General features: G+C 42.0%; 1 protein-coding gene across 1 annotated transcript in view; it reads left to right on the forward strand.

Annotated features, from left to right (window-relative positions):
• Window positions 1–8,839, forward strand: part of syne3 (spectrin repeat containing, nuclear envelope family member 3) — a 70,986-nt gene extending 62,147 nt beyond the window's left edge. The window contains 1 exon segment of the mRNA XM_037796506.1: window positions 6,126–8,839. Coding sequence (XP_037652434.1) covers window positions 6,126–6,308 — 183 coding nt within the window. The 3' untranslated portion in view covers window positions 6,309–8,839.
• Window positions 8,840–18,040: the final 9,201 nt, after the last annotated feature.

Below are 18,040 nucleotides of genomic sequence, written 5' to 3' on the forward strand. Positions count from 1 at the left end.
GCCAGTGCTTGTTGGGCGGGTCAGGCGCTTTGTTGAGGCAACTTACTTTATTTTATGATGCACTTTTTTTACCATGCACTTTAACCTTTGACTGCATTATTTGTTTTACGATGATGCACATGCGGACTGACTATATCTATTTATTATGCATTTCATTATTTTTATAACCATTGTCTTTATTACATCATTGAAGATTGTCTACTTACTTTTACTGCCCTTTAAGACAGTTTGCACATACGACACGACACTGGTCACTAACCTTATAGCTGTCGCTTGTATAGTACCCTATATTTATATTTATAGACCGTCTTCTAATGCATCGGGTATGTGATGGGGAGTTGCAAACTCAATTTCGTTGTACCTGTACAATGACAATAAAGGAAATCTAATCTAATCAGAAAGCGATTGCGTCTTTGACCAACAAAAACAGTATTTTCCTGCTATTTAAAGGGAGCATTATTCAGATAGTAAGATGCGTCTACAGGCAGGTTCACAACACACTCTGCTTGCTACACACACAAGGATGCAGCAGCTCCTCCTCCTCAGCGTCGGCGCTAGAACAAGGTTTATATTTACAGTATCTTAAGGAAAACACTAAATTCAGGCAGCAGGTGAAAACTTTTGCTTCTCCAATTTGCCAAATCCGCCTTTTAAATATCAATGCACCCTTTGCAGGCTCACCTGGCGAATGGGTATGGGAATGGGTGATAACACTCTGATTTAATTACCAAAACACACCTACAGACGTAGGCAAAATTGTTGGTACTCTTCCGTTAAAGAAAGAAAAACCCACAAAGGTCACTGAAATAACTTGAAACTGAGAAAAGTAATAATAAATAAAAATTTATTGAAAATTAACTAATGAAAATGAGACATTGCTTTTGAATTTTGGTTCAACAGAATCATTTTAAAAAACAAACTAATGAAACTGGCCTGGACAAAAATGATGGTACTCTTAACTTAATATTTAGTTGCACAACCTTTTGAGGCAATCACTGCAAACAAGCGATTTCTGTAACTCTCAATGAGACTTCTGCACCTGTCGACAGGTATGTTGGCCCACTCCTCTTGAGCAAACTGCTCTAGCTGTCTCAGGTTTGAAGGGTGCCTTCTCCAGACTGCATGTTTCAGCTCCTTCCACAGATGTTCAATAGGATTTAGATCAGGGCTCATAGAAGGCCACTTCAGAACAGTCCAATGTTTGGTTCTTAGCCATTCTTGGGTGTTTTTAGCTGTGTGTTTTGGGTCATTATCCTGTTGGAGGACCCATGACCTGCGACGGAGACCAAGCTTTCTGACACTGGGCAGCACATTTCGCTCCAGAATGCCTTGATAGTCTTGAGATTTCATTGTACCCGGCACAGATTCAAGACACCCTGTGCCAGATGCAGCAAAGCAGCCCCAGAACATAACCGAGCCTCCTCCATGTTTCACTGTAGGTACAGTGTTCCTTTCTTTGTATGCTTCATTTTTGCGTCTGTAAACATAGAGCTGATTTGACTTGCCAAAAAGCTCCAGTTTTGTCTCATCTGTCCAAAGGACATTCTCCCAGAAGCTTTGTGGCTTGTCAATATGCATTTTGGCATATTCCAGTCTCGCTTTTTTATGATTTGCTTTCAACAGTGGTGTCCTCCTCGGTCGTCTTCCATTAAGTCCACTTTGGCTCAAACAGCGACGGATGGTGCGATCTGACACTGATGTACCTTGACCTTGGAGTTCACCTCTAATCTCTTTGGAAGTTGTTCTGGGCGCTTTGCTTACCATTCGTATTATCCGTCTCTTCAATTTGTCATCAATTTTCCTCTTGCGGCCACGTCCAGGGAGGTTGGCTACAGTCCCGTGGACCTTAAACTTCTGAATAATATGTGCAACTGTAGTCACAGGAACATCAAGCTGCTTGGAGATGGTCCTATAGCCTTTACCTTTAACATGCTTGTCAATAATTTTCTTTCTCATCTCCTGAGACAACTCTCTCCTTAGCTTTCTGTGGTCCATGTTCAGTGTGGTACACACCATGATACCAAACAGCACAGTGACTACTTTTCACCCTTTAAATAGGCAGACTGACTGATTACAAGTTTGAAGACACCTGTGATGCTAATTACAGGACACACCTTAGTTTAATATGTCCCTATGGTCAAATTATTTTCAATCTTTTCTAGGGCTACCATCATTTTTGTCTAGGCCAGTTTCATCAGTTTGTTTTTTAAAATGATTCTGTTGAACCACAATTCAAAAGCAACAGCTGATTTTCATTAGTTAATTTTCAGTAAATTTTTATTTATTATTACTTTTGTCAGTTTCAAGTTATTTCAGTGACCATTGTGGGGTTTTCTTTCTTTAACGGAAGAGTACCAACAATTTTGCCTACGTCTGTATGATTAATGAAGAGACTAAATACAACCCCTTTGCCGCTTGGGCATTATTTTGCGCCCAGATTATGCACATCCTAAATGCACTTTTACCTTGCACTTTAGGTTATTTAAATAGGGCCCTAAGAGTCTACAGAACTAAATTCCATGGCAATTCTTTCAATAGTTATTGAGATATATCAGTCTAGGACAATCTGGTGAACTGAACAACATTGCCAGAGACATTCTGCTATAATGGCTAAAAAATAAATGGGCTTATGAAGGCATTTCACCAACAATGAATGAAACAAAGACAACTGAAATGAATGAGGAAAAAGCAGCAGCAGTTTGTAATACAGACTTTATAAATGAGGCTGCTAGCTGGATTCATACTGTCACCATTTACAGCACATGATGAGTCTGAACACTTTGCTAATGCAAAATGTTATTGGACTTTAAGTTCACTGGTGTCACCGGTCACATAACCCTGAGCAGATTTTACTCATCAGAACTCACAAACACACGTTAAATGAATTAGCTAACAAAAAGGAACAATGTAAAAGTACTGCTAGGCTTTTACTGTGAAACTTCTGCAGGAAATGTTGAGTTTCATTGAGGGTAGCTTGACAGCGATCAAACAAATATGGAAATGTACATTATTGTGAATTTACTGTGTGAATTATTAGAGTAAAGGTAGTTCCAGCCCCCCTCAATGTTGCCATCCTACACCTCAAAGGGGACATACAATGATCATTTGCACCCTGTGTCTGAAACGCTCCGTTTTAGCTCCTGTCTCTTTAAGACCCCCTCCTGAATCACCGGTATCTTAAATTATGGTTATATATGTATTTCTACCATGTGTATTCAGTCATTCACAGTAAGTTGAGGTAGTGTATTCTGATTGTAACGCACACACACGCACATACCTTTGTCCTGTGGGTGTTTGTCACATGGAGGTATGATTAGCTAGTTTCACTTCCTCTTCCATCAATCATTAACCTTTACTCACACAGTCCAACACACTCTGCATGCCTCTCCCTCCGTCCATCTCAAGAGTTTGACCACATTGTTAGGTTTCATTTCAGTTGTGTTCATGTTTCTGTCCTGTGGCTACCATTTTCCTCCCCTCTGTGAGTTGCAGCCGTCATTGAAATAGCTAAAGGGTTTGATGTTAAAGAATGACGGACCTCCATCAAATGATTAATGTAATCATGGAAGCCTGATTGACATATTAACAAGTTGTCTGTAAGGTCCATGAAGCTAAATGAAAGGCTTTTTACAGTTATTTTGAAGACACATGCAGAGAACTGTATTAAACTTTCAGTGAAAAATCAGTACAGGAAGAATTAAGCTCTTTAAAACTGAAACTGAGTCAACAAGATTACACTAAACATTAAACCTTTTGATGTGGTTTCATCGTAATTTAAAGACCTGAAAAAGGTTATGAAGATTAAAGCTGATTATTGTACTAGGATCCAATGTCAGTTGTTTTGTATCACTCTGTCACTGCCACATGCGTGCCCAAATAGCAAAAGCCAGATCTTTGCTAAACTGACCCTCTACTCCTATTGTATGGGTTTTACTCTTATCAGAGTCAGCACAACAGTTCAAGTCATTATGGTATATTTGGTGGAAGTAGGTACTCCTAAATGCACTGGTGAATAGGGCTGTGTATTGGCAAGAATCTGGTGATACAATACGTATCGTGATACAGGGGTTACGATTCAATGTATTGCAATGTATTGCGATACTGTAAGCCAGGAGATATATTGTGATTTTTTTTTTTTCTAATTTTAGGAAAACTATTATAGCATATAGTTTTTCTATTTCTATGCAATCAGACCAATCGTGATACAGGGGTTACGATTCAATGTATTGCAATGTATTGCGATACTGTAAGCCAGGAGATATATTGTGATTTTTTTTTTTTCTAATTTTAGGAAAACTATTATAGCATATAGTTTTTCTATTTCTATGCAATCAGACCAGTGGGATTTGCATTTATCACAGTCCGTGTAACATCCAATATCATAGCACTACTTTTTGTGCAATCTGAGCCACCATCTGCCACCAATATTTGCATATAAACGAATTAAAGGAATTGTGAGCATTTCGATTGCCTCTCAACAGCTCTCAACATGGCGACAGTGAGCCGGCAGCTAAGAGCAGTGCACAGCAGCGGCCGTGAGCTAGACAGTGGGGCACGCTCACATGCACTAAAAGCATGTACGGCCAGTCAGGCAATGTCAACAAAGCACGGCGAAGCTCTGGTTACAACACACATAGAGGGAGTGAGACTTCATTCTCTGCTCAGGTAGACATTACTCCTCTAAAATGCTAACCAACTTTGATCTACTAGATGTGATAGTGTTTTCCTGTGCAATGAGGGGTTATTGGCAGTATTCAACTAAAGTGGTTTAGATCATCTGGATAAACTGCTAAATATATGTTAATACTGTTAGATATATATACATTAGTGAATTTAGCAAAACGTACTGTAGGTCCCTACAATTATTCATACTTCATAATGGCAATAAGTCACAAGGCACAGTTTACTTCTAAAGTGTTGCGATCATAATGCAGAATAATATTTTTCCCACACTGGTGTATGAGGGAACTACGGTAGATACTTCTGCATTAGTACTATAGTGTGTCAGTGTAATGGCTTTCAGCAAATGATATTCGCACAACAGTCTTCCAGAAGAACAGCCCATCTGTTGCCTTGTGTATTAGTGTTGGATGCTGGGACTCAGTGGATTTTATCTTTGCAGGCAACTGTTAAGTTTTACATTGAGTTATTTCCAGCGGGGCCGGGTGACGCAGTGCTCAGAAGGTGAAAGATGGACGTAGGCGGTAAACATGATTCACATAGGAATGGGAGAGAGTGTCGGGGCCTGAGCACTGCTTCTGCTTTCATCTTATCATTTCTTATACTTACCAGGCTTTCTCAATGTACTCCTGCCAATGGGTGTTGATAGATGTGAAAATGTGTCATTTTTCAACAGTTTTTGAGTTAATGAATTATCCCCAAATCAACAAAAAATGGCCAAAAACAGCAATGTCTCACCCTTGGTGAGATAAAAGGGCAGGATATTCGTTTCATTACTTTGTATTCACGTAATTAATATACAGATATCAATAAGATGGTAATCTTCATGAAAAATGATGTATAACAACAAAAATTTGTTTATAATAATCATCCACTTATTGTGATCAATTTCACCCAGACAGAGGAGATCACTATAAACTGTTTCCACTGTATCAAAGAAATTCAACTTGTGTTTTTCTTTTTTCTTTTTTATGATTTATGGCATTTTAAGTGTGTTAAGCCACCCAAACATGATCAGCGGTGAAATCGCTCTGCGCTGGCTGTGCTATTGTTTGCTATGGGGAGAGCAGGGCCGCCTGACTAGGCAGAAGTGTTGCCCCTTGCGTGGCGCACCACTCAACACGCACCACCGCTCAGAGTTCAAATTATTTCAACTCTGTTGCCGCTGACCTTTCAAAGGGTAACCAATGAAATAACAGCTGCCACTGCTGTCTAGAAACAGTGAATAGCTAACTTGCGCACATTTTTGATGGCATTTTATACCTCTACTCTGCGCCTTACATCGCAGGGAGTGAAGAGCAAATTATTAATATACATAATGCAGTGAAAAACAAGGCCACGGTGAGTAAAATGTGACAGGAGCAAAAACCGCCCTGGAACTGCTTGGGGGTTCAGAGGGTTGTAATGTGTTTTCCACTAACCCTGTGTTGCTGCTGTTGTTGCAGAAGCCCGGCTTGTTGCAGCGGGTATGTCGGCTGGCTCTTCCTCTGTGGCTCCTCCTGCTGGCTCTGCTGCTCCTGGCCTTCCTACTGCCCCTCATGGACGAAAGCAGCAGCTGCTCCCTCTCCAACAACTTCGCCCGATCCTTCAACGTCATGCTGCGTTACGACGGACCGCCCCCCACATAGGAATACCTCCATGGATAAAGAATTATCTCATCTCAATCTCTACAGCATGTATGTAGGAAACGCTGATCATCATGCGTGACTGTAACAGACCACAAACAGGACCAGTTCAGTCTAAAGTCCGACAAAATCACCACCATCAACAACTCTGTTCCCCGTGTCTAACCCAGCAGCACCCACACCCTTTTCTCTCCATTCCTCTGGACCCCCTGACCCCTCCCCCCTATCGCTGCCTCTCCCGGTTCGACCCAGTTGACCCAGACACCATTTCCAAACTCCTCAGCTCGTCCAAACCCACCACCTGCTCCCTGGACCCCCTCCCCACTCCCCTGCTGAAGTCCTGCCTCCCTGTCCTATGCCCCTACCTCACCAACCTCTTCAACTCCTCACTGTCCCACGAAACTGTCCCCTCAGCCTTCTAAACCACTGCTGTCAGCCCCAATGCTCAAGAAACCAGGTCTGGACCCCTCCTGTCTCAATTACTACCGTCATATCTCCAACCTCCCCTTCCTCTCCAAAACCCTTGAACGCCTCGTCACCACACAACTCCAATCCCACCTGCACTCCAGTAACTTATTTTAACCCCTTCAATCCGGTTTTCGCCCCCTCCACAGCACAGAAACTGCACTCCTCCAAGTCCTCAATCACCTCCTCACCTCTGCCGACATCAGAGCCCTCAACATCCTCGTCCTCCTGGACCTGAGTGCAGCCTTCAATATCGTGAGTCACAACATCCTACTCACCAGACTCCAAGACATCGGTAGCGAAGGTACTGCACTCAGCTGGCTCCGGTCCTACCTCACCAACAGATCACATTTCATCTCCCTTCAAAACAACTCCTCTGCCACATCTACAGTCACACAAGGTGTCCCCCAAGGCTCTGTACTCGTCCCACTCCTTTTCATAATCTACATATTCCCCCTCGGTCAGATCCTCCACCCATTTCAACCTGGACTTCCACTGCTATGCCGATGACACACCGATATATTTCAGCACCAACTCCCCCCACAACCCACCCCTCTCCCACATCAACTCCTGCCTCTCTGCAATAAAAACCTGGATGCAAGAGAATTTTCTCAAACTCAACAGCGACAAAACTGATCTCCTCCTCATCGGCTCCAAATCTACCCTCAGCAAACTCAACAACCCCACACTCACCATTGATGGCACCACTGTTTCCCCCTCCTCCCATGCACGCAACCTTGGCGTGTTATTTGATCCCAGCCTCTCCCTTGAGCCCCACATCTGCCAAGTTGTCAAAATCTCCTTCTACCACTTGTGCAATATTGCCAAGATCAGACCTTCCCTCACATCCCCTGCTGCCGAGAGGCTTCATCTCCTCCCGCCTCGACTACTGCAACTCTCTCCTGTACGGCATAAGCACTACCTCCATCGATAGACTCCAACTGGTCCAGAACGCAGCTGCCCGACTCCTAACTCACACCAAATCCTGGCACCACATCACCCCAGTCCTAAAAGACCTCCACTGGCTCCCTGTTTCTCACTGGATCACCAGAGCCCTGCACCAACTGGCAACCCCCTACCTCTCTGACCTCCTCTCCCCCTACCAACCCTCACGGCCCCTCACATCCACCTCGGCTGGTCTTCTCTCCACCCCCAAGTCCAGCCTCCGCAGCTTTGGGGACAGAGCATTCTCCAGGTCAGCTCCCAGGCTTTGGAACTCCCTCCCACAACACATCAGAGACTCTGAATCCCTCTCACTATTTCAGTCCCAACTCAAAACCCATCTCTTCTCCTCTGCCTACTCCTAGCCCCCCCCCACCCTCACCCATTTGTCTGAGTGTGCGCCCATGTGTGTCGTTTGTCTGCTGTTTGTCTCACACCGCTTCCCATTTATGTTGTTAAGCGTCTTTGAGTTCCTGAAAAGCGCTATATAAGTCAAATTTATTATTATTATTATTATTATTATTATTATTATTATTATTATTATTAAGGCTTTGATACAAATCTTATTCTCATTTTAATAACGACTCACTAATAGCTTTAACACCATCCTTTAGTATCATCTCTACTTGGATGGAAGGAAACCTAGAGGAGCACGCACATCTGCAATCCCACGTTTTAAACCTTTTTACCTCACACGTTTTCAACCATTACACCTCTCACATCCCATTCAGCAACAGCTTCTTTGCAGTTTAAAAATCATGATTTTTAATTAACTATCAAACTACCCATCACGAAAAATAAACAAGTCCAATAGAACAGCAAATCCAATGCTCATTCTAAAAATGAACCAGACCGTTTTAACATCCGTTAACCAAAGTTATTTCTTGACATCTTTCAGCGCTATGCCTTCCCAACAGTTTAAATATCGTAGTCAGCTTTTATCTAATGGAAATGAAATTATGTTCATCTGAACTTTAATGTGGTAATGGACAAGTTTTCCAAGTGGGAAACGCTATGGATTCCCAGTTATGCTTTCCACACGGATGGTTGCACAGACTTGAGCTGAAGCAGAATCGTGACGAGGAAACCTTTAGATATTTTATACTCCGTGCGGGTTTCTCCTTGAGGCAAACCAATATTTTCCCAAACTGTAGGGGGCAGTGTATCGAAAACTCCCGTCTAGAGCATGGTCTCTGCCCAACCGCGTCTGTCGGATGTGGACGGACAGGCGAAAACCAGCCGCAAACTTTATCAACGACACAGTAATATTACAATACAACTTACTACAGTTGTTCCACTGTCCACCATTTCCACTACCTGGGGATAGCGGTAGCAATGCTCTCTCCTCTTCCTGTTTTGGTTGCACATTGGTAGACGTACTTCCTTTGTGTCGTAAATGGAGCCTTCATTTTCCCCGTAGATCGTACCCGGTGACAGACGGAACTGCATAGTGAAAGCGAGGCTTATAGGGAACCAGTATAAACGCTGATGGTGCCATTATTCTACAGCCATTACATTGCGCAATCAACATTTATTTCATAATGATATATTAAATGATATATTACCAGTGCTTGCTGGAAGTCAAGTCAGCCCATCATGACAAAACAAACTCGGTGTATCGTTATAACGAGAAATTGTTCATGTTTACGTATTTTTCTTGTTATAACTACATATCAAATCATTCAGTTTTAACAAGAAACTATTTTGGTTATAATAACATCATATCATTTCAACTTTCTTGTTATTACACAAAACAGTAAATGCTTCTATAATCTACCAGCTTATCTCATTAGACAAGAACCATACAAATCAGAGACACAAAGAGAAAGCTGTTGAATAGCAATGGGCTTCTATACGTACTATTCATTCTGGCCTGGTAGTCATTTAAATGTATGTCATACTGTACATGGGGTGAGAGATGCTAAGCTAAGTCAATCGGTTCATCCAAATGTGCAACATGTACCAGAAGATCCAAACCAAAGACTACAGCAACAGACCTGGACATGACACTGTTAAACGCAACAACTGCTGCTTTTCTTGACCCCCTCCAGAAAACCAGGGTACCAACACAGACTCCCTGAGGTACAGTAAAGCAATGCTTCAGCTAATGTTGGGCTAACCATATGTAGCTATGTTAAAGAAATAGTTTTCAGAAACTACAAAGTGCAGCTTTATATTTTAAATTGCTATGTTTCATATTTTTAAGGTCAAAAAATGACATTGTGTGTTTGTAGTATTCTAAAATCACTATGTTCATACTGAGAGCAACATGGCTAATGCTAGTCCTTCTGTGTGACCGTGAGCAGAGAGAGAGAGAGTCTGCAGTTACAAAGACCTGAGCAGAGAAATCATATATTATCACCTTCATCATGTTGACTTTGATCATTCTAATCATTTAACGTGTCAACATAGCGAGCAGTCCCATAGCATTAAAGCCCCAGTGGTGTACAGTGTGACTATGGGCTTCAGTTGTTGGCTGGAAGCAGTGCTGTACACTAACAGAGAGCCAAAGTCCCAGTCTCTGAACCCATCAGCTGTTGGTCTGACGACAGATGAGCCTCAGGGAGCGACGGCCTATAGTTCTGGGGTTCCGGTGTAGCCAGCGGCTAACCGGGCCAAAACTTTCTCTTCCGTGCGCCGCTGTTTGTTTATAGTCCGATTAGCTACTTGAGACACGAGAATGGAGATGGAGTTGAGAGACGACGTTTACGCCCAGATTGTTTCACAAGTAGTAGCCAATGTACACTCAGTTAACATTAAAAAATTTTAGCAATACAAATTTGGGTTGTCAATTGATTAAAATATTTAATCGCAATTATTCGCATGATCCATAATTAGGTTCCATAATCCATAATTAATCTCAAATTAATTGCACACATTTTATGTGTTCAAAATGTACCTTAAAGGGAGATTAGTCAAGTATTTAATACTCTTATCAACATGGGAGTGGGCACATATGCCTCTTTTATGCAAATGTATGTATATATTTATTATTGTAAATCAATGAACAACACAAAACAATGACAGGTATTGATCCAGAAACCCTCACAGGTACTGCATTTAGCAGAAAAAACTAACTGCCCAACAGGCAACAGCAGCTGTCAGTGTGTTTTAGCGCAAGTTTGGAGTCTTATTTTGCAGCCAGCTAGTAGGACATGGTTGGTACTGATGGATTCATCAGGTTTTTCTAGTTTCATACTATACCAGTATCTTCACTCCAGCTTTAAAACTGAGCCCACTACAACCTAGAAATTGCAAGTTGTGCTAATGCGTTAAAGAAATTAGTGGCGTTAAAACGAATTTGCGTTAACGCGTTATCACGTTAAATTTGACAGCCCTACTAAAAAGCTAAACGACAGCCGGTGGGTTCCCAGATTGCATTTGGGCCAGCACGTTACACCTCTTTTGCTCTCCACAGAGACGGTTTACCTGCATGCAACCAAAGCCTGCTCAAACGTGACTGGTCGATACTACTCCGACTACAAGCAGAAACCAGAATACTTCTGATGTAAAAACAGATTCTACATGCATATACAGGATCTGTTTATAGAGATCTCCAAAGTCCTGACTCCATCTCCGGTGTTTACGCCATTCTAGCCCATCCTGTCCTGTCACATATCCCCACTTGACAGTCTTGTGATGCTTAACCCACGCAGGTCATGGGCTTGTGGGAAATGGTGTTCTCTAGAGTAATTGCCGCTAATTGACCCAACCAGTCGCGGAAGATGGTCGCCCACCCAGAGCTGGGTTCTGCTCCAGGTTTCTACCCGTTAAAGGGGAGGTTTTTCTTGCCTCTGTCGGACCTAGTGCATAAATCAAGCATATTACATCCCTGTCTACACCAATGGAATGAACAGTACAACATACTGTTGAGCAGGGTAATGTTCCAAAGCGGGATTTTTAGTAATATGCATTACATAATGTCAGTGTGATTTTGAATGAGGTTTTCTTAGGGAACACAACCTGGAAGGTCTGGTGGATTCAGGCTTTTAGGAAGGCAGCATGCTCCAAATCTATGTACACAGACAGTCAGAGAGAGGAAGAGAGACCCAAACCAAGCTCTCAGCTTCACACTACCAACCGGCCCACACCTGACCCTAGACCTGTGCAGTCTTATCGGAGCTGTTGAACAGTAGTCGATCATGTTGCTCACAGTGTGGACACACACACGTGGTTCACTCATTCAGCGACAGTTGAGTCGCAGGAGGTACACATGAAGAATCACAGGAACATGATAGAATAGGATCTTTACTCCGACAGTGTGGGCAGTCTGCACTCTCTGCATGGATCTCCACACATTTCCTCATGGAAACCACATCCAATGCTCTGAATTAGAATTGAGAAGGACTGTTTCAATATTTGTTTAGGTTTTTGCAGAATGTACTTTGAAGAACTAAAAATGCTCTTTTTGTGTTATTGCATGTAAGCCGAAGACTTTAAATCTATATTTTTACCCTGTAAAGATCCAATGATTTCATGGCAGCCAATCTGCTACTGTTGATGCAGAAATATGGTGTCCATGATCTTCATACTTTAGGGCTATTTATGTTTCAGTAGGGTTGAAGCAGTTTCCCCTTGTTCTTTCTTTCATTCTTTCTTTCTTTCTTTCTTTCTTTCTTTCTTTCACTGTACTGTACAAGCATCTCATGAGAGCTGTTCAACTACTTTTCTTTTCTTTAAGGTGCTATTTTGGCTTGAACACTGTGCTCAGTCTTTTTCACAGCCTGAACCACCAGTGAAAACCATTAGAAAGCCGTCTGCGGGGCCCTGACATTCTCTTGGACCAGTGTGTTCTTGATGCTGTAAACCTTGGCAATCACCCTTTTTTGTGCAAACCCAAAATAACTTTTTTTATCCCGCCTTCTCCCTCCTTCCACACCACACACTCCCCTAAAAATACACCCAAACACCTCCACACACCCACACACACACACAGTTACTTTGTGTGTTATTGATTTATCATGTTGCCGTGGCAACAGTGACCAAATCAAGCGGCTCTAATTCGTCTTTGTGTGTGTCTTTGTTTGCCACGACTTCACAAGTACTCCAGCATGTTTCCAATTTAATGTTAAATTTAGCTTTTGTTTGGGATTGACGAGGCACAGATGAGTCCCAGTCCCAGTTTACACATAGAAGTAGAACTCCCAAAAAGAATTAAGGAAAACACACTTTTAACTGGCATCAGAAAAATATTTAGGATTTTCTTATGTCACAAGAAAGAGAAGGCACTGTTCTTCCCGTGTTTTATGCTGCGCTCACATTATCGCAGAACGATGCTGTAGGTTTTACTGGAGAGATAATCCATCATCCTTTAGATTTAGCTGTGGGGGGGTGAAGAAAACACAATGGGGACATTGGCACCAGATGGCAAACGTATCCTAAGTTTTGGTTTTTAGTAAAATCATCTTCACGACATTCTGTAAAAGAATCCCGTGTATAAGTTAATATCACACACACGTTCACTAACAACCCCACTGGTGTGTTTGGCAAAAACAGGACTTGTTTTTCTGATGACCTCTAATGTATAAATATGTTACATGCAGCATCACATATGATTGATTAAGTTACCATAGCCTTATAAAGCTTTATGTATACCATCCAGTTAATGCACTGTGCCATAACCACCTGTATTTATCCAGTATGTAGCTTTATAAAGCACTAAACCAATGTACTGTATAACAGTTCTATATAATCAAGTTCAATATACGGTTTAGTCCTTAGTTATGTGTGTTAATGCTGCATTATATACTGCTTATTGCACTGCCCTTCTCTGTCTTCTATTATGCATGTGTCGCTTCGAAGCCTATGCAATGCCTGGCTCCGCTCCTACGCTGTGTCCATTGATACCTTATGCAACATATGAAATGACTTGAATCTCCTGAGCACAGCTGGTCCTTTACCAACAGTAGTGGGACAAACATCCAGAAGAAAAGTTGCCAGGATAGTTTGAGTATGCTTGTTATGCAAAAATGTCCTAAATCCCAGTGTCTGCTCTCAGATGGAGGTGTTCATTATAATAATAATATAAAGGTAATGATTGACTAGTGAGAGCTTTTTTTTTGTAAAATGATACAATTCTATTTTATTGTTTTGAAACAGAGAAGAAAAGCATCATATTATTCAAGAGAGCTTGTATTTAACCAATGTTTTTTTATTCTGATGAAATAAAAATGCTGTTTGAATATTCTGTGCTGGAATCTATTGTTTCTATATGGGTTTTTGTGATTTCAAGATTATGATTTTCTGACTACCGTTGCCAGTGGAGCTCCTATTTTTCATCACTTTCATACAAAACGAGAGGATAAGAATTCTTTGGAATCAATTCTCACTTTCTATAGAGGGCTAACAGTTTCCATCTATTTCCTGTCTTTGTGTGTAGCTAGGCTAAACATTTAAGTATAGCTACTAATGCACTGCCCGTTCAGGGCGGGCCGATTTCTTGGCCCCCAGAGGTGCTGTTGTCGAGAACCGCTCATCGCTTGTTGACTCCAGGGAAGTGAAGAAGAGTTGTAACGTTAGTATATCCAGCATCCTGCAGCAAAGGTGAACTGCAGTCAAAGAGCCGCCTGTAAAGGCCCGCTGAGGACGACATGATTGACTAAAGGCCCGGACACACCAACCCAACATTCAAAGAACTAGCGATGATGAAGGCCGACTGTTGCGTCGCCTTTGTTTTGGCCAAGAAGTTGCATTTGAACACACCGCAAAGACTGCAGCCAACGGCCAGTTAGCACGAACATTCTGCGCCTGCCTGAGAGGAAATAACTCTCCACACCAGCAGGCGGCGATAGTCTGTATTCATCATTCAAAAAGGGAAACAGGAATACTGGGAACGGCGGATATACAAGCCGTTGTTATGATACGTACATAAAACAAAGCGGCGTCTCCCGACCATTTTCACACAACTCTCACTCACCACTTAACTTCATTCCAGATGTTCATGTTGCTGTGAAAATATCCGAGAGATGAAGATGAAACATGAGAAGAGACTTCTGTGTGTGTCCTCTTGACTTTACTCGTTGTCTTGCTTTCCTCACTTCTGTTTCTCTTCTCGTGCACTTAATGGTTAAAGCTGAACAGCCAATCAGAGTGATTTCTCTCACCGACAAGCTCCGCCGCTGATTCAACATTCTGAATCAGCCTCCAACACGGGCAGACTACAGCCGACGGTGCGGGACACCGTAAAAACTAGGTCGGCAGACGCTCACCAAAGGCCTCAAACCAGCCAACTGTCGGCTTGATGTGTCAGGGCCTTGAGACCGCAGAGCCTTGAAGCCCCGCCCCCGCTGCTGCACAGAGCGCCGCTCGCTTGTTTATTCACAGTTTATTCATATTGAGTGTGTCACGCATCCAAATTGCACGAACTTAGACACTGCACTTCCTTGGGTCCCCAGCAATACACCTGCCAAACGTGAAGTAGATGGGGTGAACGGTTCTCGAGAAATGCGAAGGACACACAGACAGACAGATTCCTTGCTTTCTAGTTAGATAGCCCGCAGTATATCTACGCTGAACACACAGCAATACCTCATCCTTTAACATCAACATATACAGTATATCTACGCTGAACACAGCAATACCTCATCCTTTAACATCAACATATACAGTATATCTATGCTGAACACACAGCAATACCTCATCCTTTAACATCAACATATACAGTATATCTACACTGAACACAGCAATACCTCATCCTTTAACATCAACATATACAGTATATCTACACTGAACACAGCAATACCTCATCCTTTAACATCAACATATACAGTATATCTACGCTGAACACAGCAATACCTCATCCTTTAACATCAACATATACAGTATATCTACGCTGAACACAGCAATACCTCATCCTTTAACATCAACATATACAGTATATCTACGCTGAACACAGCAATACCTCATCCTTTAACATCAACATATACAGTATATCTACGCTGAACACAGCAATACCTCATCCTTTAACATCAACATATACAGTATATCTACGCTGAACACAGCATTACCTCATCCTTTAACATCAACATATACAATATATCTACACTGAACACAGCATTACCTCATCCTTTAACATCAACATATACAGTATATCCACACTGAACACAGCAATACCTCATCCTTTAACATCAACATATACAGTATATCTACACTGAACACAGCAATACCTCATCCTTTAACATCAACATATACAGTAGAGTGTAAAAGTGGTACAAAGTACTCCTTGTACAATTACACACACTAAGCGTGTTATTTGATGTATCCTGTTACTATCTCCTGCTACCACTATCTCCTGAGACATTATTACGCTCTCATCATCTGATCAACGTGTGTGTGTGTGTGTGTGTGTGTGTGTGTGTGTGTGTGTGTGTGTGTTCTTCTCACTGAGTGTGTGCAGCCTCCTACGCTGCTCTCACCTCGTCCTCCCAGCCAGGCCCACCGAGCTGTGCTGCAATCTGGAGCTCACATTCTGCCAAATACCAGAGCAGCCTGTCTCCTGAAGAAGGTTCCAGTCCTCTTCAATCTGAAGCATTTTAGAAAAATGTAGACAAAAATAAAATTATAGAAAAAAAATCTTTAGCTCTAACTGTAAAGTCTGTATTTTTCGTCTGCATTTTTTAAATTTGTCATCTGATAAAAATTGTTACACATAGAAACCTTACAGATCTATGAGTGGCAGCTGTGGCTCAGAGGGTAGAGCAGGTTGTCCAACAATCGGAGGTCGGTGGTTCGATCCCCAGCTGCTCCGGGTCACATGTAGATGTGTCCTAAGCTAGACACTTAACCCCAAATTGCTCCCAAAGGCTGAGCCATCGGTGTGTGAATGAGTATTTAGATTAAATCCTGATGGCCAAAGTTGGCACCCTAGCAAAGGTAAAGTAGTAAAGTAAAGATGTATTGATGTAACACTTATTAAACAAAAGTTACAACGTGCTTCACGAAAAGCATTCAATACCAAAAAAATAGCAACAAACACAAGAGCAACGAAATCAAATTTACAAAACAGAAATAACATCAAGGAAAGTTGAGGGAATAAATACCAGTGATTTCAGTTGAATTAGAGGATCTCACAGCTGTAGGTAAACTATTCCAAAGTTTTGAGCTAGAGACAGTAAATGCTCGGTCATCCCTTCAAGTCTAGCTTTGGGAACATCCAGTAGACACAGGTTGGGCTGTTTTTTACACTTTAAAGGTATGATATGTAACATTTCTGCATGAAAATGTCTAAAAATGACTCTACCTATGTATTTTAGTAGTGTACTTACATTATCCCAAGTGTTTCCAACAATGTTTAAACACAGAGAAACCTTCAATTTTATTTATGGTAACGGACCGTTTCATTGTGTCTCCTGTCAATGACGACATATCCACGTTGCTCCTTCTAGTTCCTATTATTTCCCAGGAAACACCGGATGATGCGTCAGAGAGTGAGGAAGGAAGCCAGCGATCCACCTGTGTAGCTAACCGCCCTATTGTTTACAATCGTTTTTTTAGACCCCCATAATGCGCAATGTACGGGTGAACGAAACAACCTGAGAAAAGTATGGGACAAGCAGAGAGCTGAAACGAGGGTAAATATTGGTGTGGCATTTCCAAGATGGAGAGAGCTTCGTGACAAGCTAGGACTACAGAAAGACACCGATCTCTCACAGTGTGTTTTCACTTCATCAAAGTTAATAACATTTTGGTCACCTAAAAATGTCTTGTTCGGCGTTCGGTTGTACTTAGCTCCACCCTCTCGTGTCACTTCTGGTTGCAAAAAACCAAGATGGCGACGGCCAAGAACCAAGATAGTGACATCCAAAATGCCGAACTCGAGGCTTCAAAACGGCAGTCCACAAACCAAGGGGTGAGGTCACGGTGACTACGTCCACTTCTTATATACAGTCTATGATTTCTGTAAGTAACGATTTTTATCAGATGACGGATTAAAAAAACGTGTGCAAAAAATCCAGACTTGGTGTGCAAAGGCCTTCAGTCTTTAGAAGGAGCTCAGTGGAGTTAACGGATGCTCTAAAAAGAGCAGAATCCAGACTATGTGTACTACTGTAAACACCTCTCGGTGCTGTAAGGCTCTGTGGTCACACAGTGAGGATACCAGCTGAGCTGCTGCTGATTTGAAAGTGAAATTAGTCGCCTGAGTCCATCATCTACAGTATGCAAAATTAAACAGAGGTTATATGAAAAGACAACAACATGGATTATCATACCATGGTTCTACTAGTCCTGCTAGTTGTAAATAAGTCAAAACACAATATCATTTGTATATGACCCTTATTGTTGATTTCCAAGCTGTGCTACCCATGCCGCCATCTTCATACAACACACTG

This window comes from Sebastes umbrosus, chromosome 16 (assembly GCF_015220745.1).
Source record: "Sebastes umbrosus isolate fSebUmb1 chromosome 16, fSebUmb1.pri, whole genome shotgun sequence".
Classification (NCBI taxonomy): Eukaryota; Metazoa; Chordata; class Actinopteri; order Perciformes; family Sebastidae; genus Sebastes; species Sebastes umbrosus.